The sequence below is a fragment of the Ostrinia nubilalis genome, chromosome 20 (assembly GCF_963855985.1).
Source record: "Ostrinia nubilalis chromosome 20, ilOstNubi1.1, whole genome shotgun sequence".
Lineage (NCBI taxonomy): Eukaryota > Metazoa > Arthropoda > Insecta > Lepidoptera > Crambidae > Ostrinia > Ostrinia nubilalis.
In genome coordinates, this window is record NC_087107.1 from 12,701,859 (window position 1) to 12,722,258 (window position 20,400).

General features: G+C 38.5%; 1 protein-coding gene across 2 annotated transcripts; it reads right to left on the bottom strand.

Annotated features, from left to right (window-relative positions):
* Positions 1-287: 287 nt before the first annotated feature.
* On the bottom strand, positions 288-18,414 carry LOC135081673 (solute carrier organic anion transporter family member 2A1-like). Of its 2 annotated transcripts, XM_063976445.1 has the most exons (12): positions 18,231-18,413; positions 15,359-15,523; positions 14,708-14,878; positions 12,864-13,052; positions 12,329-12,529; positions 11,813-11,934; positions 11,637-11,732; positions 11,110-11,303; positions 3,301-3,414; positions 2,541-2,662; positions 2,014-2,154; positions 288-1,540 (listed from the first exon to the last, which is right to left on the bottom strand). In XM_063976445.1, the coding sequence occupies exons 1-12, from the start codon at positions 18,253-18,255 to the stop codon at positions 1,362-1,364; spliced, it is 1,719 nt and encodes a 572-aa protein (XP_063832515.1). In that variant the 5' UTR covers positions 18,256-18,413; the 3' UTR covers positions 288-1,361. The 2 variants fall into 2 exon arrangements, with proteins under 2 accessions (XP_063832515.1, XP_063832516.1); XM_063976446.1 differs by lacking the exon at positions 2,014-2,154 and having other exon boundaries at positions 18,231-18,414.
* Between the last annotated feature and the right edge of the window lie 1,986 nt (positions 18,415-20,400).

Below are 20,400 nucleotides of genomic sequence, written 5' to 3' on the forward strand. Positions count from 1 at the left end.
AATTGACTTTGGTCAAAGGTCAAATTAGTTCAGAGGGCTGAGTGTGAGTTAACATTAAAATCTATGAAGATTTTAGTTCTTGAAAGTATCTGCTAGGGGCGTTGTACAATCCGTCATACATTTAATGTCATTTTTTACGCGCTCACAGTAAACGTTTGATTTTTGATGTAAACTCACACTAAGCCCTCAGCTGGAGTCTTGTGGCCAGAGGATTTAAAAAAATATTAATAGTGTTTAGAAAACCAAACTAGTAGATTTAACAAAAATAACTTAAATCAATGTCGTCGTAGCCGTAACTTTAATATTTTAAAATCTTCGATTTTTATTATTCTAGCCTTAAAATACAAAGTCACAGGCACAAATGCTGTGTCCATCACTGTGATGTCGTCAAACGAAAATAAACCTTATGTTTAAAAGCAAACGTATGAACGTACACTGATAATATTCAGTACTTAATTTCTATAAGAAAATAAGAATTTGATATTTGGACGTATTTTTACAGTAAGGAACACTTACTTTTATTTGTATAGCATATTTTTCGCCAAATACGTATATTATACTCAATCTTTTAATAATGTTTCTTTTTATTAGTACAGAATTTATTAATTTAAACTACAATAATTTTAGTTAATTGAAAAAAATATTACTATTTAATTGAAGCCTCGTAAAGTCGTAATATGTTGTAGAATTTATTTAATTTTTAACAAATTGCCAAAATGTTATTAATGATATTTCTAATATAATTTTATTTTACGATTGTCAATTATTTATTTACTTATCTTACGCTTTTTAACCACATGAAAAGACTTATCTTTGGAACTTTACATACAAGTAAAGCTGACATAAAAGTCTTATTTAATGAATAAAATCAATTTTGTACGGATTTATTTTATTTTTTATAAATTATAACAATAAGTACAATTTGTCTTAGCTTAGAAGATTTGTGTGGTGTATATGAGAAATGTTTTAGGCGTGCCATTTAGTTCCGAATTGTTGTAAAAATTGTTAAAAAAATATAACACCTTCGAAAATAAATATTTTTATTTTATTATTACCTAATTATTCCTTATAATAAAATAAATAACTGATGCTTACTTACAATATAAAAAATGCAAAACTAAAAACATTAAAAACAACAAACTTATAAAAATAAATTCACGAAATTGTCATTTACCAATATCAAGTTTCTTTTCTCACTAATTCTAGTAGTTTCTTCCATGGAAATATTTTATTCTTCCTTGTATATTCTTGTTTTTAGTCCGACCAAGGTAGCCATGCTTAAATTACTTTTTATGGACAGCAAAGAGAGCAATATTTATATTTAACGGACTTCACCTTACGTAAAAAATATCACCTTTTACTCATAAATCCACGCCCCCATTGCTTTCATTTTCTCCTTTAGAACTAACCGCGACTTTGCTCGCAATAATGCTAACGATGGCGGAGAGTAAACAGAATCCCGCGCTGATAGCCGCCATAGAGAATATAGTCGGGCGGTGGAATTGACAAGTGCCGTCGACTGAGTATGCGCACGTCAAATCTGCGAAAAAACTTCAGTTGTAATATCCAAAGAAAATAACATAAAGTAAAGGACCTATTATTGGCCCCTGAGGTGTACCATATTTTCTCATCAAACTTAAAAAAATATTAAGTAAGTGTACGTTTTTGTACTTAATTAAAGTGAAATTTGAAGACCTTTTAATTTCAATGCATTATTTTCATATTTACATCTTAACCTACTATATCTAAAGCTTTTGACTGTCAACAAAACTGATTAACATTTTAGATGAAGTGAAAATAGAACGTAAGTTTTCAGAGTAGGTATAATATGTCAAATGGCATTAGTAAGACGAAGGATCAGAAACATCTAGAGTACTTCAAGGCCCGTCTTTAGGTCCAATGTTATTCCTTATTGATTAAAATAACGAAGTCACAAAATGACACAATTTAAACTTAATATCTTAAACAAAAGGTTCAAAATCAATTGGAGAGATAGGTTTATGGGTTACTCACGACTAATAAGCTTGTAGAGTAGATGTCCCAACACATGCGCCAGCAGACCTATGGCAGCCAGCATGACGCCCATTGCTACGGGCTTGTCACGACGCTGCACCGCGCGTAGGAACACCATGCCTTGCATCAGCAGGGCCGCACCTAACACACAAATGTTGTTAAACGACCGAATTACAGAATTGAGTCCAATATTCGATTCAATTTCAAGCATAGATTGAGGCTTCTGATTGGTTGAATTTCAATTTTTAGACCCATCAGGACAAAATACTTTTTTTATGCATGACAAGGCAGGTATTTGACCGCAATCGCACTAAGATTGCATCGAGTTTTGAGCGCTTTTTATAATTTGGACATTATGGACCTTAGTTTCATTACAGCGACAGAACAGATACGCGACAGCATATTATATTCAGACTAAGCATTTTGTTGTTCTTTGCAAGAGTAATGTTTATTTTGCATGGCAATGGGAACTATGACGTCATAAATTTGGGAATTTTTATTTATTAAAATAATTCAATCGTACTGACCGCTCACAGCAAGGATGACAGTGAGGATGACTTGATAAATCGAGTAGACAAAGTGACAGGAGGGCAGCGCGCACGCTCCTCTCACCACGAGGCTGGCAGAACAGGTGCAATTGCCGAAAACCCTGAAATGAATAAGCATAATTATAGCCGTGGTTCCTACAGAGTAGAACAGAGCCAACACTACTACCCTTATTGTGTAATGCTTCAACCACACCGACGCGTGCAGATCGCCATTGCCGGTGCTATTACGGCGCGATCATGGCTCTGTCATGGCGCGGACTGTCATGGCTCGCGCGACCTGTCATTGGCCTTTGATCGCGCTAGCGATGGCGATCTGCACGCGTTAGTGTGGGTGAAGCTTAAATCGTAAGAGACGACTAAGGGACAAAAATACGAACACCATGCCTCCCCAATCTGTTTGGCCAGCATGGTGTAGACCAGCCAAAATCTCCTTTTGCTACTGGTAAATTGGAGAGGGTCGTGAACCTGCACAGGGGACTACTAAAGGACTAATTGGTAACCAGGTTCCCCAAATTAACTTAATAAAAGGCAAAATATGTTGTGTTCCGGCAGTTAGAGCTAAAATAGCCGGTTCCTCCGTGTTGAGGATTCCGGGTGAAGCTCACTTCCACCTTCGGCCTGATCATCACTTACCATCAGTTGAGATACAGGCCAAAAGCTTCTTCGTTATGGATAGAAAAAAAAACAACTACAGGTAATACTGCATTATTAACGGCGTGTAGGAAAGTTATCGACTTACAAGAAGCTATTGAGGTCCTCGTAGTCGGAGCAGCCGGCCTGGCACGGCGAGAAGTAAGTGGTACTCGTATCCAGCGCGCACACTGGGGCGAAGCCGTAACGATGGGACTCGCAACTGGAATAAAAAGTAGTAACTATTGTATTACATGTGTAATACCTACAACAAAGAAGATTTTATATAGAGCAAATGCTTCAGCATCTTCTACAACCACTACATAGACATTGAAGATCTAGAAAGATCATCTAAAGCCCGGTCCGTGAGCACGTAGAATTTTGTCCAATGACCCCTAGCTACCCATCCTTATCGCTCGCGCGTTGTTCAGGCAGGGGTCTTGACAGCGACACGATGTAGTTACACGAGTGTGCAATAAAAGATTTTATGAATTTAAAGTTATTTACTCTGATAACTTTGATACTATTACAAGATTAACGTAGGGACGCGTGCGGTCGGCGCGGCGCCGTGAATCGGAAGAGAAAAATATAAATTTAGAACCGTCGCTCGAGACGACTGCGGTCGAATCGCGGTGTGCGACGCGAGAGGGCGCTGGCGCTGCGTGTAGTGTCGCGTCAACATGCTGCCGGCCTTGGAGCATCTTGGTCCAACAGTGGTAGAGGGATCAGTCGGTTGTACGCTCGTCGAACGACCCCCGATGTGGTGGTGACGTCAGCAACGCGGGTGACGCCGTCGGTCCCAGGGTAGAGATGAGAGATGCGCCCCAACAGCCATCGATTGGGTGGTAAGCGGTCATCCTTGACCACCACCATCTGGTGCAGACGCAGACCATCTGCGTGCCCGCGCCACTTGTTTCTCAACTGGAGCTCTGAAATGTACTCAGTGTTAAATCTCCGCCAAAATTGGGATTTCAAATATTCTACTCTCTTAAATCTAGTGAGAGTAGAGATGTTATTGGCCTCCTGCTCGTTACTCACGAGTGAGGTGGTCATCCCTATGGTTCGTCCCAAAAGGAAATGTGAAGGAGTGAGGGCAACTAGATCAGAAGGATCTGAAGAAAGAGGAGTGAGCGGCCTAGAGTTCAAAATTGCCTCCACCTGCACCAGTAATGTTGTCATTTCTTCATATGTCAAATTAGTAAGACCTATGACTCGTTTTAAATGAAATTTAATTGCCTTTACACAACCCTCTACTAAACCATTAAAATGGGGGCTATAAGCGGGAGAAAATTTAAATTCTATTTGATTTTCTGCTGCATAAATCGAAATGTCATTGGATTTCATTTTCAAAAACCTTGATAATTCATTACAAGCGCCCACAAAGTTTTTTCCATTATCGGAAAAAATCTTACACGGCCTACCCCGACGGGCGATGAATCGATTGAGACAGGCAAGGAAACCGTTTGTACTTAGCTCGGTGACAAGTTCTATGTGAACTGCTCGTACAGCGAGGCAAACAAATACACATATGTAGACCTTTTGCAACCTACAACCACGGCCCTTTCTGTCCGCTATCATGATTGGACCAGCATAATCGACAGCAGTGTTCTGAAATGGAAAATCAGTATGCAATCTTTCTTTGGGCAGATTACCCATTATAGGCTGAATGCTTTTATTAGAAAATCGACAACATGTTATGCAATTGCGTGCAATTTTCCTAGTTAGGTTACGTCCACCGATAATCCAATACCTTTGTCTTAATGTGGATAGCATGAGTTGTGGACCAGCGTGTAACAATATTTTATGGTAGTGTTGAACTATCAATTGTGTGACATGATGATTGGCATGTAGTATGATTGGATGTTTAGTGTCGTATGTATTATTTGAATTTGATAATCTTCCACCCACTCTCATTACATTTGTTTGATCCATAATTGGGTTTAAATTGAGTAATTTATCTTTAAGCGGCAACTTGTCATTATTCTGTAACAATCTATACTGTTTAGGAAACATATCTCTTTGTACAAGAGCACACAAAAGCCTTTCGGCGCAATTAAATTCATTTATTTGCAAATAACCTTTAGTTTTCTTAAGCGAATGGCGACAATTATGTATAAATCTCAAAACATAAGCAAAAATTCGCAATAATTTAGAAAAATTGGAAAAGCGTTTAATAAAATTATCAATGTTATTATCAATTGGATCGTTTAAAAAATGACAATGTGATTTTATTTCCGGTAATATAATGTCATTGTTGTTGAGTGGTTGTGGTGGCATGAGTATTTCAGTCTGGTGGAGAAAATCTGGACCTGAAAACCAAATTGTGTTGTTTTTGTTACTAAGTTGTTGTGGATTCGAACCCCGAGAACCAATATCAGCAGGGTTCATTGAAGTGGGAACGTGATACCAACTTGTGGATTGTGTATTATCTGTGATTTCAGTCACTCTGTTATACACATATTGTTTTAATTTAGACTTAGGCATTTTAATCCAACCCAAAACAATAGTCGAATCCGACCAATAATTTACGACATCTATTTGAATTCTGAGTGAGGATTTTACCTTTTTTGCTAATCTTGTAGCAAGTAAAGCCCCTTCTAGCTCTAATCTGGGAGTTGTTAAGTTTTTCTTGAAGGGAGCTACTCTGGATTTTGCAATTAAAAGATGTACACTAACAGAACCATCAGCGGAGACACTTCTAATGTAAACACATGCTGAATACGCATGCATAGATGCGTCACTGAATACATGAAGTTGAATCTGTATTGGAGAATCGCATATAACATGACGTGGTATTTGTATATTGTCAAGAGAAGGTAGATGTTTAAGGAATTCATCCCATTGCCTTTGCAAGTCAGGTGAAATCGTGTCGTCCCAAGCTAGGTTGTTTGCCCATAGTTTTTGTAAAATTATTTTGGCTTGTAGTAAGCAAGGGTTAATTAAACCTAATGGGTCGAATATTTGCGCAATTTGAGACAGAACAGACCGTTTCGTTTGGTGTGGTGTGTTGGTGTCAGTGATCGGCAATGATGAAAATAATAAAGTGTCATTTTGATTGTCCCACAAAATACCTAAAGTTTTAGAAAGTTTATCATTGTTCAACATAAGTAAAGGATCATCATTGGTTTTATCAAGCTCGTGAATTTCATTCAAAATATCTTTGTTATTTGATTTCCACTTTCGAAGATAAAAATTTGCACCCTTTAAATTATTATTTATCTCTTTACAAATGTCAACCAATAACGCTGAATTATCATTGCCAGTCACTAGATCATCCATGTAAAAGTCTTGTAAAATGGATGTGGCAGTTAATGTGTTAATCTGATTATGTTGTGTGGGTTTTGTGTTTATGTTATTTAAGCAATCTTGGCCTAATTGTTTGAGACACCTAGTGGCAAGAAAAGGAGATGAGGCACACCCAAATGTAACCGTGTTTAGTTTATAAACCTTTATTTGTTCTGTGGGATCCGACCTCCATAATATTTGTTGCAATGATCTTTGTTGAGGGCTGACAAGAATCATACGGTACATTTTCTCTATGTCAGCAGTTACTATATATTTGTGTTGCCTGAAACGAATCAAAATATTTATTAAATCATCCTGCACTGTGGGGCCGATGAACTGAATGTCGTTCAAAGAATAACCTGACGTGGTAGTTGCTGATGCATCGAAAACGGTTCTGAGTTTGGTTGTTAAACTTGTTTCTTTTAGTACGCCGTGATGCGGCAGAAAGTAAGCGTTGTTATCGCTTGATAATGTTTTGTTTTCTGTCATATGGCCCAAATGAATATAATCTGACATAAATTCACAATATTTATCTTTAAAAGATGGCTCTCGATTGAACTTTCGCTCTAAAGCGAGAAATCTAACACGTGCCTGTTCGTATGAGTCTCCTAAGTGGCTAGGTGACAACTTTAATGGAATGGTAACTACAAATTGACCGTCTGGTTGACGAGTTGTAGTTTCTGTGAAAATGGTTTCACATTGTATTTCGTCTTTAGTGAGACGAGGTGGATCAGCGAATGATTCGCATTGAAAATAATGGTCGAGTTTTTTCTGCAACTCAGAATCTGAATGAGATAAATGATAAGAATGCATAGTATATTGTGATGATGACTGAATGTTAGTAAATAAATTACTATTTTTTGAATTGCGTAACTGGGTCGGACTGACACCTGACACTAACCAACCTAACCTTGTTTCATTTAGAGTTGGCCTGTTTTTTCCTAAGGAAATGTGGTTATTTCGGAGCACCTCCCAAAAGAGGTCGGCTCCTAGCAACATCTGCACCTCGGATGGCGTATGGAACGTGGGGTCTGCGAGGTGGATGTGCTGTGGAATGTTGAATGAGTTTGTGTTGACTTTATGTGATGGTAGTATTTGAGTGACACAAGGTACAATAAAACAATTTATTTTTCGTTTATATTCCTTGTCCATTAATGAATGAATGTCAACATCACATCTTTTTGTAATTTGTGAATGTTGATTGTATAGTCCCTGTACGGAGACCTGAGTCTGTTGACTCTGAAGTTTGAGTTTGCACTGTAATTGTTCTGTGATGATATTGCAGGTACTACCGTTATCTAACAATGCTCGCACCTTGTGAGTTTTGCCTTCAATATCTTTAACACCAATTAGAACTGTCGAAAGTAAAACTTGACTATGTTGGGTGCATGATGATAACGTGATCTCGCTATCATTAATTACTTGAGAGTGAGCCTCAGGCTGTGAGTTACCCTTGGATGTGGATAGTACTACGCACCCAGGAGAAGAACTTGACTTTACTTCTGGTAGGCTCTTCGAATTGTTCCGTCCTTCAAGGTGCAATAGACTGTTGTGTTTTTTATAGCAAATTTTGCACGGACCCAGTGTACATTTTTCAATTTCATGTCCCTTGCGCAAACAATTAATGCACAATTTAAATTCTTTAACCTTTGTAATTCGAGTTTCTATTGGAAGCGACTTAAAACGAAAACATTGATAAATAGAATGACTACCCTTGCACATAGGACACGAAGATTGAGTCATGTTTGAGGTAGATGATGCTATGAATGTCTTAGGACGGGTGTGTGTGACGTCACTGTGTCGACGTGGTTTGTGCTGTGATATTTCCATGGTTTCCAGTAAATCTGCGCGATTTTTAACGAAAGTAATGAATTGTTGTAATGATGGCATATCTTTAATTTTATTTCTCTCCTCTTCCCACTCGCGAGAAGTGATTGGATCAAGTTTACTAGAAACCATGTGTATAATCAACACATCCCAGTGCTCTGTGGGTAAGTCGAGCGTCTTTAACGACCTAAGATTTTTGTTAACGGTATCTATCATGTTACGCAACGATCTGGATGATTCTCGAATTATCATTTCTAAGTCAAATAATGCCTTTATATGATTGTTGACAAGTAATCTTTTGTTATTGTACCTGTCACATATTAAACCCCAAGCTATTTCGTAATTTTCAGCAGAAAAATCTATTGATTGTATAATCAATGAGGCACTGTCTTTTAAAGAGGCACGCAAATAGTGAAATTTATGAATTTTAGGTATCGAACTGTTATTATGAATGAGCGAAATATACGAATCTCTAAACCCTAACCAATCATGATAACGACCAGAAAAGGTGGGTAAATTAATAGTAGGAAGTTTAAGTGAAGGAGGCCCGGCCGCTATTGCAGTACCAGAACCTGTCACCTGTGACCCATCATCGCCCGCCGAGGAGAGCCCGCCGGACTGCTTGGTGTTTCTGGCCAGCGACTCCTCCGCTGAGGCGACTGCTGCGTGGAAGCTCGTCTCGAAGGTTTCTCTTTCCTTCAATTCGTCATCTGGAATTTCGCATAAAGTTTCTATGTGAGTTTGGTTGGTATCAAACTCATTATACATCGATTTTATTATTTGGAGGCGGTTCGATAATTCTCTAATTTGTAAACTATTAAGAATTTCACACGATTGAATTAAATCTAAAAATTGTTTAAACAAAGTTAGCTTTGCCTTATATGTACCTCGTGTTTTTCTCAATGTTTTGAGATCCATTGTAATTGAAACTGAAATCCACTAAAGTTAAAATGCAAAAAAAAACAATTTGCAATCAATGAAAGTTTGTGAATAGCAAGGAATACTTAAATTTTAACTGCAAGCAGAAAATCACGGTGCAAATGAGGGTGTGAATAGGTGCGCGTGAAGGTAAGCGTGGCGTGGGGCAAGCGCGGCGTGGCGCGGCAAGCGAGCGAGGCACGGCAGGCGCAGGCGCGCGTGACCTTGGCCACGCGGGAACGCGCTGTTCGCAATACAAAGCGCAATCCAATGCGCACGAAACGATCTGGAATGAAATTGAATGTGAGATTCAAAATATCACAAATACTGGTGCAGGTGTCTACAATCTATGACCACTAGGTAGCTGAAAAAATATTAATTAACTTGTGGGGGAATGAAAACTATTGTGATTATTGCAATGAAATAGTGAAAAGTATCACAGGTATCCACAATGTAGGAGCACTTGGTGGCTGAAATAAGGATTAATTTGTGTGGAAATACAAATGAATTGGATTTTGCAATAAAATTAGAAAGAATATTGGATAAAACTGGTAAAATATTAGGGGAAATAGTATGGAAAAAATGGAACGAACTCACAAGAGGTTCTCACTCTCACTGCGTGGTAAGTATGGCGCCGTCCGAAGTAGATATGTCGACCTTCTTGGTTTATTTTATGATTTCTGTGTTTTCTAATGCTTGAAGTATTCGTTGTAATTATTATGGTCTCGATGTAATCTTCCGGCCGCTGCACAAAACCCGCCCGACGTGGTTGCACGTTGTGGCGACAGGTCAGTTGGAGGTTACAACGAGGCACGCGGTAAATTCCACTCCTCATCCGGCTCGAAGAAATGTTCAGGCAGGGGTCTTGACAGCGACACGATGTAGTTACACGAGTGTGCAATAAAAGATTTTATGAATTTAAAGTTATTTACTCTGATAACTTTGATACTATTACAAGATTAACGTAGGGACGCGTGCGGTCGGCGCGGCGCCGTGAATCGGAAGAGAAAAATATAAATTTAGAACCGTCGCTCGAGACGACTGCGGTCGAATCGCGGTGTGCGACGCGAGAGGGCGCTGGCGCTGCGTGTAGTGTCGCGTCAACACGCGTAATTATATTGCTGTCGCGACTGTGCGACCGGCACCCGCAGTGAGTGTGCGAGCGCGATAGCAACATAATTACGCGCGAGTGATAAGGATGGGTAGCTTGGGGTCATTGGACAAAATTCTACGTGTTCACGGACCAGACTATAAGTAGGTAACTGTAGTTTGTTCGACAATTAAACCCAAGTAAAGAACACTTACCTACCCGCACTGGATACGCCACATCGGCCTCTAAAAACGTGCCTATCAGATTTAAATGCATTGATCGCCATCGTTGCACGCCGGCTGATTGCATGTGATCGCGTTGGTTTGACTGAACCTTAACTCCATGCCGGCAACGTCACCAGTGTCACTGAAGATAGCCGATAGGAAGATGGCGACGAAGATCTTGACTATTTAGGTAGTTTGTTCGGGATCTAAACTCAAGTAAAGATTAACACCTACCCGCACTGGTTACTACAGAGTGAACTCTCAAACGTGCCATACTCCATGCCGGCGACGTCGCCAGTGTCGCAGGAGATGACTACGATGCCAGCAAAGATGGCGACGAAGATCGCGACGATGTAGTCAGTCTTTGAGATTCAAAGTCCAAACCCAGGTAAATAATAACTCACCAGCATTGGTTACTGCAGATCGGGCTCTCAAACGTGCCATCCTCCATGCCGGCGACGTCGCCAGTGTCGCAGGAGATGACTACGATGACAGCAAAGATGGCGACATAGATCGCGATTATGTAGGTAGTCTTTGAGATTCAAAGTCCAAACCCAGGTAAATAATAACTCACAAGCATTGGTTACTGCAGATCGGGCTCTCAAACGTGCCATCCTCCATGCCGGCGACGTCGCCAGTGTCACAGGAGATGGCCGCGATGACAGCAAAGAAGATGGCCACGAAGATCGCCACTATGCCGCCGACGCGCGAAGCTGTGTTCGCTTTGACGCCGTCGCTGCGGCGCACTGAGAAGCGCACGCGGAATATCTAGAAGAAAATGATATAAAACTTCTCAAAAATTCCCAAAACTATTACTATAATAAGGTATTGTCCGCGTCAGAACAATTTACTGGTAAACTATATTGAGAAACTTCTCAAAAATGGGATTTTCAAATAGTGATACCTGCCTACCTACCTGAGATGGTAGTTTTTATGCTTACGAAATAGTTCTTTCACCAATGTTTTCATTGAAAGGTCATACAAAATAAACTTACTTAGTCATCATGGGTTTTAGCGCTCTGTCCTTAAAGTTGCCCTGGATTCAGCTCATCCTCAACACAAATGTTTTTTCAAAAAAGGTGGTTCGTAGGTGCTTCTTACCATAACAAAAAAGATAATGACGAGAGGTCGGAATGTTCTGGCGACCAGTGTAGGGCTTCGTAGGTCCGCCCGCGCAGCCTCCACGTGGTATCTTGCCTGAAATGATGAATGGCGTTAAGTTATTAGCAACAGACCAATGACTTTTGTAAGAAAATAATAAAATCGTGGCATATTACTTCAATGTAGTCCCAGTCGTAGTAGACGAAACTAAACAGTCCAGCATTGATGAAACCAAGAGCGCCAATTTGAAGAATTAGGTATTTTCTGCTGAGTACTCTGCCGACTGCTGCAAAGAATCCTACAAACAAAAAAAAATACGTGAATGATGAAATAAACGGAAACTTTGTAAAAGATAACTATCTTTTTTCCAAAGCTTTATGAGAATGTAGAACACAATCATCATCATCATCATCATTTCAGCCATAGGACGTCCACTGCTGAACATAGGCCTCCCCTAATGCTTTCCACGTTGTTCGATTGGTAGCGGCCTGCGTCCAGCGCTTCCCTGCTACCTTTACGATGTCGTCGGTCCACCTTGTAGGTGGACGTCTCACGCTGTGTTTTCCGGTAGGCGGCCTCCATTCCAGAAACTTGCTGCCCCATCGGCCGTCAGTTCTGCGTACTATGTGCCCTGCCCGTTGCCACATCAGCTTGCTAGTAGTAGAACACAATAAAAATATTTAAACCCTTACCGCCATCATCGGGTTCAACTTCCACCAACAGTCCCTCACTATTGTGCATCCTCTTCGGGAAGAGAGTGAAGAGGACGGCGAACATAAGCGTCAGCATCGAGAGGGACAGCTGCGCCTCCCACCAGTCGTCGCGAACGGCACTCCCGCGCAGCCAGTCCTTGCCACTGAGTCCGAGGGATAAGCGGATGGAGATGAGGATTCCTGGAAAATAATGGATGATGTTATGTGTAGAATATGTGCTGGGAAAGTGCTTAACTTGCGTGCTTCTTGAGAAAAAAGTGCCCGTCATTTGAGAAAAAAGTGAAAGAAGGTTTTTTAAACTCCCTACGTAGGTACTTACTACGGATGCAGATGAAAATAGAGAATAGCCTGAATGTTATTTGGTGTAGAGTTTGTGGACCATCCAGTAAGAGTCTTGAGCTTTTTTAGGCTTGCTAAAAATTATCGCGTCTTCATTGGATTGGAACTCTTTTAATTTATTTAAATGACTTCTTTTGACTTGATTGGGTACAGAATATTAATAACCTCCACTCACCATAAAAGTACGGCCCATTCTCCGGCTGATGATCGTCCAGATACGTCATTCCGTGCGCCCAGATGCTAATCTTGGCGAAGGCGCACAGGATCGCTGTGAGTACGAGGAAGACAGTTCGAGGAACGATGAACTGGTGTATGTCGTAGGAATACCCTGAATACCCTGAGATTACCCCTCCTCCGCAGAGATCTGTGGAAATATGGGTAAAATGTTAATTGAAGTATAGCCTGACCAGCCCCCCTAGACAAAACGCACTTTTTGATCGAATCGAAAATCGAATCCGTCAAAACTCCATACAAAAAAGGGGCTTTTCGACCACTTTTCGACTGGTTTGCGATTATAATTTGCACTTTGTCTAGACCCACAGGAACATAAAAACCCTGGCACAGAGGCGCGTCAATTACATTTGATAGTGCAACACTGAGTACAGTCGTACCTGTGTTAAATTAATAGGCTAACTTTATGTATCAGGATTCAGGATTACGGGCTAATTTGATATTTTCATAAATTAACGAAAAAATATTATTATAGGTAACCTGGTTTAAATAAATTAAATGAAACCATCAATCGAGTTAGTAGGATTTATTTTATTATTTGTTAGAGTTAGTGTAAAGTTCGTTCATTGTCCTATCACTAGATGGCACCACATGTTATGTTTGTGTTTAAGTTTACATAGTTTTACCAATAGATGACACTTGTATTTTATGTGCAAAATATTAGCCCGCGGTGTCCAGATTTTTTGCCCGGCCTTTAAATATAACCGGGACGCAATAAAGCATTGAATTCAGTTGACCTCAAGACAGTGTTTCATTCACTAGTAGTTAGTAGTACCCAGTCAGTGGTAGGTAGGAGTGAGTGATAGCGCCTAGTAAGTGCGCAGGGTGAGGGAATTCCACCCTCCTCTATGGGAGGGTTAAACATTATTCATCAATAATCAAATTCAGAACTTGAATATTCAACTGCAATGTCTGCTCATGAACGCTTCAAACTCGGTACTTCTTTCCCAATTCCATAAAATTCAACACTTAGAAAGTGACAAAAAACTTTAAAATAGGTAGTTGAAACAAACCACAGCTAATTTTCATAGTGGACTGTACTATACGATAAACATGTCAGTCAATTTGACAACCTTTGTCGAAAACATTATTCAATGAAAATATTGTCCGAACCCTTAGTATTTCTTTTCGACAAATACTTTAACACATTGTGAACCACTTTTCTTTCACGACTATAAAAATATTTTAGCAATTTAATTCACAAAATCAATTGCGCACATTTAAAATAAAGTTTGTTTACACTTTGACAGCAATAGACTGACATGCAAGGTGACATGTCAATGAAGTTTTCAGTTACTGTTGCCATTAAAAGAAATTAGTACCATTAGTTTTCCGCAACATGGCGAGGGTTTTTATGTTCCTGGTCAGGCTATAAGGTACCTTTTTAAATGAGTTTGGAAAAGGTTTTGTAGCCTTTTCGTGAAATATTTTAAGTAGATCATAGATGATGATGATGATGATGATGATGATGCTAAACTTGCATACTTTAAATTGTCATTTCATAACATTAGAAGTCTTCAAGTAAAAAATAAACCATCCATTCATCATCATCATCACCCATCATCTAAGCACTGAGTTATCAGATGTGCATACAGTACCTATTTTATTTCCCAATTCTTATCTAACTAAGCTCTGTCTCTTACTGTTACTCTGTATGAGACAGACTGACCTTAAGCCATTAGATTGCAGTAAGATTAGTTCCTTGGTTGAGGTCTTAGTCCAGTGGTCCACTGGCAGTGGACGTCATTTGGCTGAAACCAACGAGGTTAGCAGAATAATCAGTATTACCAACTGAAGGCGGGTTAGGCTCCGCGAACGGGAAGGCCAGCACGACGAGGCCTGATGCCGCAGCCGCCGTCAGCCAGCCTGCCAGCGCGAAGTTCCTCTTCCCTCGCCCCCACCATGCCAGGGCTGCTCCAAGGAAGAACTCCGCACCGCCCACTCCCATGAGGACAAAATCTGCAAAGTATTTGATTCATGTTTGATTATCTGATGATTATTTTTCTCAATCATCCAAGAAAATGCCATTGCTTTCATTCTACTGACTCTTCAACAGTCAACTATGAGCTTGTTGTGGCCCATAAAAATATATAGTTCTTCTAATAATATGCTGATTATTTTAACTGGAGACACAATCTCATTGTCTGATATTACTACTGACATAGTATGGTCCTGAAGCCATCATCATCAGGTCATTTAGTCTCCACTACAGGAACCTGTACCTACAACAACCTGTACTTATAAATTTTCTTTTTAACGTCAGCACGTGCTAAGAACTAAAAACGTTTGATTCTTGTCACATAAAAAAGAAATTCTTCCTATCGACCTACTCGAATATGCCAACCGGCCATTCTGTAAATCATTGCGGGGGGCTTATGTTCAGCAGTAGACGTCGACGTCAAAATTACGATGATGATCGCGTACTATTTACGTACCTACCTTGAGTCAAGGGTACGGTAAGTCCTGTGTCTGCATCCCTCTGCAGTAGCAGGAAGACGTTGTGATCCAGCAGGATGACGATCAGCATGGCGCCCTGCAGGAACAGGTCGAAGCGAGGGATGGTGAGCACGTACGTCCGAAGGAAGTGCCATGGCTTGTGGAGAACTGAAAGTTTGAAGCAGATAAGTAGTCTGATTCGTGAGATGAAGCTAAGTTACTCTAGAACTTCACTTATTCCTATTATTACATAATAACGCGTGTAAAAAACATCACGAAGCCAAAGGCAGTCTACATGATTGAAAACTTATGGTTTAGGAGATATTGAAGGTCAGCCAAAATCTCAGATCATAGATTGAGTTCGCACCGAAATCTGAACGTTTTAGTTTTTACGGTTTTTACTTACCCACTTACTTCACTGTCTTCTTATTTCCGTGTGGTAACGCCTAGAAAAGCACACAGGCAATGTTGATTCCTAACGTACTCGTACGAGTATTTTCTTTCAATTTCGATAGGAGTTATGATTTTGTTTTTAAAACTTAATTGATAGGAGTTATGATTTTGGTTTGAAATCTTAATTTTTGTTTTTTGATTTTGATTTTGTTATCGTAATGCAAGTGTGATAAGCTTGTGTTTCATAAAAAAGTACTGTAAACAGATGACAAATTATTGTTTTTTTTTAAGATACGTTATTGCTTATATTTCTATCTCTCTAACTTTTACGTCTTTACTGATCAATAAAATAAAACTTAACTTAATAGCGTACCAAAATTTGAACCACTGAACGCCTAGTAATAACACACTGGCAAACTTTTGTTCCAATCCCGCATAGTGTAACTGCATACCTACTTATCTTATCAATACAATTCATGCGAATTTGAGTTCCTATTATGGAATCTTGCTAAAAGAACATTAAGTTTACCAAGGACGTATCTTTACTCATTTGCCTCTACTAAAATGATGAAATTCAAGTTTTGTTATCAGTGGCGCGTAGCATAGGTTGGCACCCGGGGCGATCACTCCCCTTCCCCTCCTCATAAGTCCTAAGGTACCCCCTGGTACCCCCCAGGATTTTGGGGTTACCTATCGATTCGAAGATTGAAAGACAATCGCACCCCTCCGTATCATGACATAGACCGTAGACTTGCCATGCAGATGCGCCAGTGAGTACTAATCTGCGCGACTTGTGTCCACCCCCTGATGCTTGGCCCTCGGGGTGGACCGCCCCCACCGCCCCCCCCTTACGCTGCTACTGTTTGTTATGTTAAAAAATACGTACCAAAATCAATAGTTGAAAATGAAAAATAATAAAGAAACACTATGCACGATTTTCGGTAGGCACGTTTATTCGATTGGGATTGGTCACTCTCGCCATCTCTCGCGTCGCCCGGTGGTCTAGCCGCGTCGGCGCCAGCGCGGCGGCGCGTGGTCTCTTTCTTCATCTTTGCCGCGCTTTGCCGCCTCAGTGTCGCTCGCGCCGCTCCGCGCTCCGGCCTCCGCGCTCTTGATCGGTTTCTTCGGTCATCGAATTTTCAAATTGCTTTGCAATTTTTGATTGTTTCTCGTGCGGTTTTAAGTAATTAGTGTGTGATAGTGAGTGAGTGTTATATTATGGTGTACCTACTCGGGCAAATACGCCCTGTGGCGGAGCAAGCCATCCTAGATGTGATAAAGGAAACTCCGGACTACGTTGAATAGTCGGTAAGTACCTAGTTTTGTAAGTTATTTACTTAGCTATAAATCTAAATAAACGATAAATGCGTTTTTTAATATAGGAAATTACTAAATAAAATCAATTTTGTGTACAAAATTAATCAAATTCTCCCGCGGTCGCAGTAGGCAGCGGGAAAGCGCGTAGGTACGTAGGTTAGGTACGCTCCAATAAACAAAATCTTAAAAACAATAAAGGTTTTTTTCTTGGCTCTCGCGGTTTGCAAAAAATGATTTCTCACCAATAATATTTTGTAATATTGCCTACTTGCACTTAACTTACATAATGCGTAGTTTCAGTCTTCGGGATACGTTTTTTTGATTTTAACACCTTTTATAATATCATCTATACTGCTTTTTAGTTTAAACTTATAAGTTTAAAAGCTGATTCTGATCTAACACACTCCCTAAGATGAATTACTCTTTTATGTTCATCGACTTGCGTGTAACTTTTTACGAATCATTTATTGCATTTTAGTTTAATTCGTTTGTAACTACTGAAGTCGCTAGGTATTTTTAAATTAATTAAAACTTTCATAAATCAATCTGGAGTTATTTTAATCTTCGATAAGATACAATAATTTAATACGTTGAAAACACGTGCTCTATAATAAGTTGTTTTTGTTTAATCCTTTCCTAATCAATGATTTACGTATGTATTAATCATATTTATCATTCTTTTGGACTTAAATTATACAACGTACAATTAATAAGAGATTGCAAAAAATAGCATAATACTCAATAATCAATACGTTTATTAATAAAATTATTAATAAAAATAATGTTCAAGGATAATTAATTTACCTATTACGTACACATTAATCTCGCTACTTGCCTACCTATGTTTTCTGTTATGTTTCTATATTTTGGTAAAATTTTCGTATTTATACGCGTACCTACGTACGATACCTACCTAGTTTTTAATCGTATTAACTCAAATCGAATTAATTTTAATGTAATTTTGTTTACACGACTTGTATTTTTTTAGCTAAACAACGTGTTTAAAAGGCCCTCTAAAAACTTTTCCATAATGTACTAAAGAAAAACTTTCTCCTATTACTTAAAATATTTCTGTTAAGATACCAGCCAGAATCATCACACTTTTTAAAAGTATTTATTTTCCCAAATATTATCAAATTGAAAGTAAAAATATAAACGTACTTACCTGGTACTTGATTTATAAACCCCATTATCACCGAAAATCACAAACACAACTAAATATATCTCATAAAAAGTTCGCTAAGTTATCAAAACAGTAACTCATACTAATCGATATTTTTGCCGGTTTTAATGGAACCCAACAGTCGTCTGTCCTCTGCAAGGCATTTTCACAAACTCGCTATCAATGTTTTATCGATACTCATTTATCTATCAAAGCAGCAAATCAAGTGTACATTTCATTGCAAAGATCGCTCTTATTTCATAGAAGATAAGGGTTATCTGAAAATTAACATGTGCGCCTGAAAAGTGGTATACGTCACAGGTGATGCCCCATTTTTGGTCTTATCATGCACGCTTAAGGATGAAAATCTAGTGAAGTAGGTACCTACTATTTCCGCATTTTAATCACTACTTAACGGTTGTGAGTCAGTTTGATAAGTGATAAAATCAGCTAGATAGTTAAGATATATTATCTTTATTAGTTCGTTTCAACCAAAAGACGCCCACTGCTGGACAAAGGCCTCCCCCAAGAATTCCCTAACAACCGAACTTTATTAGTCAAACTTGCAAATTAACTGATTTGACGGTCTGTCTATATTTTAAAGATTCCTTAATCGCCTGGACCAATTTTACCAATTCTTTTTTATAATGTTCGTTGAAGTCCAAGGATGGTTTTTACGGCGAGAAAAAATCGAATAATTTCCGGGAAAACTCCGGGCGAAGCCGCGGGCGGAAAGCTAACGTAAAGAATAAACAATAAGAATAGGAATAATAATATTTCCAGTTATCTACAACATATACAACGACAATAACAAAATAACACAGGCACAAAATAGAAAAAGGTTTTTATAGATTAATTACCATAAAATGTACTAAAATAAAAAGTAAAGAAAAAAAACAAGAAAAATAAATGAAAGCTTACCTTAACCCTTAAAAACGTAGTAGGAAAAAATTGGTAAAAGTTAATAAAACGATCTTATATCAAGTTATTTGTATTGTTACTTTATTTTCACGTTTGTGAAATTACAAAATGTTATCATTATTCATTAATTTAAAAACACTTAATGCAATAGAGATTCTTAGAGTTATCTTCGTCTATTCTAGAAAATAATATTAGAACAACAATTAATCATTTTCCTGATAAACTACGTAATACTTACTTACTGCGAAACAAAGAAAGTATTTCATATTATTTTAATTGTAAAAAGCTTATAGTATAACATAAGTACACACAATATTAAAGAAAGTTACCTATTTGTCACGTTTTTATATCACATATTTTGTTCTATTCACTAGGCAAATAATAGAATTAAAAAAAAGTGCAATAATGAGTAATTTGTCAACATACAATCAACATAAAAGTTATTACAGATAAAAAAATACAGCATTACACTTTAAAATTGATTTATTTTATAACACCCTGTATGTATTAGAAATAGCAAGATCAGATCATACAGTCTTGGTAGGTCACTGTGACCCTATCGGCAACTTATGGGTCACAATGACACAAGTAGAAAAGTGAAATGTTTTAAAGATTTTTGTTTAAAAAGAAAAATATTTGAGCCAATGTTTAATTTCTAAGTCTCAATAAACATATTTGGATCCTTAAAACTAATATTATATTATGGTAACTATTTGTTCCAATATTCACTTATTTTATTTATTTACAACTTTTCTATCCAGTGCATCTAGACAATGTAACATCGAATCCTAAAGATATAAAAAATAACTATTTGTTTTGTACGCAGATATTAACTTAGCCACGTAGGGACGAAGCGAATAGAACTCGAATGTCACATTGTCTATAGACACAAAGGTCATAATGACCAATCAGAGTCACATGTTAAGTCACAACCAGATTATCAGGTCACGACCAGACGGTTAAGTCACAACCAGAGAACCCTACTATACAAGCATTAACGACACGTCTAAAATCGGTAATCGATTTTGGTCGATAAAGCCTACATTAGAATCCTTAAATCGATATAATGATAAGACTTTATCGTGTCTTATGCTACCTGTATTGTATCTGTAATCTGAATCGATATAATGATAAGATTTTATCGTGTCTTTCATGCTAGCCCTAATCACGCATGCATAGAAGATCAAGTCATGATCAGACAATTAGACATAGTTATGGAGCGATGACTACATCGGAGCAAAATTATTTTGGG

Excerpts from the sequence above, each read along its gene's own strand:
- LOC135081673 (XM_063976445.1), bottom strand. The coding sequence starts at position 18,255 with ATGGGGTTTATAAATCAAGTACCAG. Across the intron at positions 14,879-15,358 it reads TACCGTACCCTTGACTCAAG|ATTTTGTCCTCATGGGAGTG; the intron begins GTAGGTACGTAA and ends AATACTTTGCAG. Across the intron at positions 11,935-12,328 it reads AGTTGAACCCGATGATGGCG|GATTCTTTGCAGCAGTCGGC; the intron begins GTAAGGGTTTAA and ends TTTTGTTTGTAG.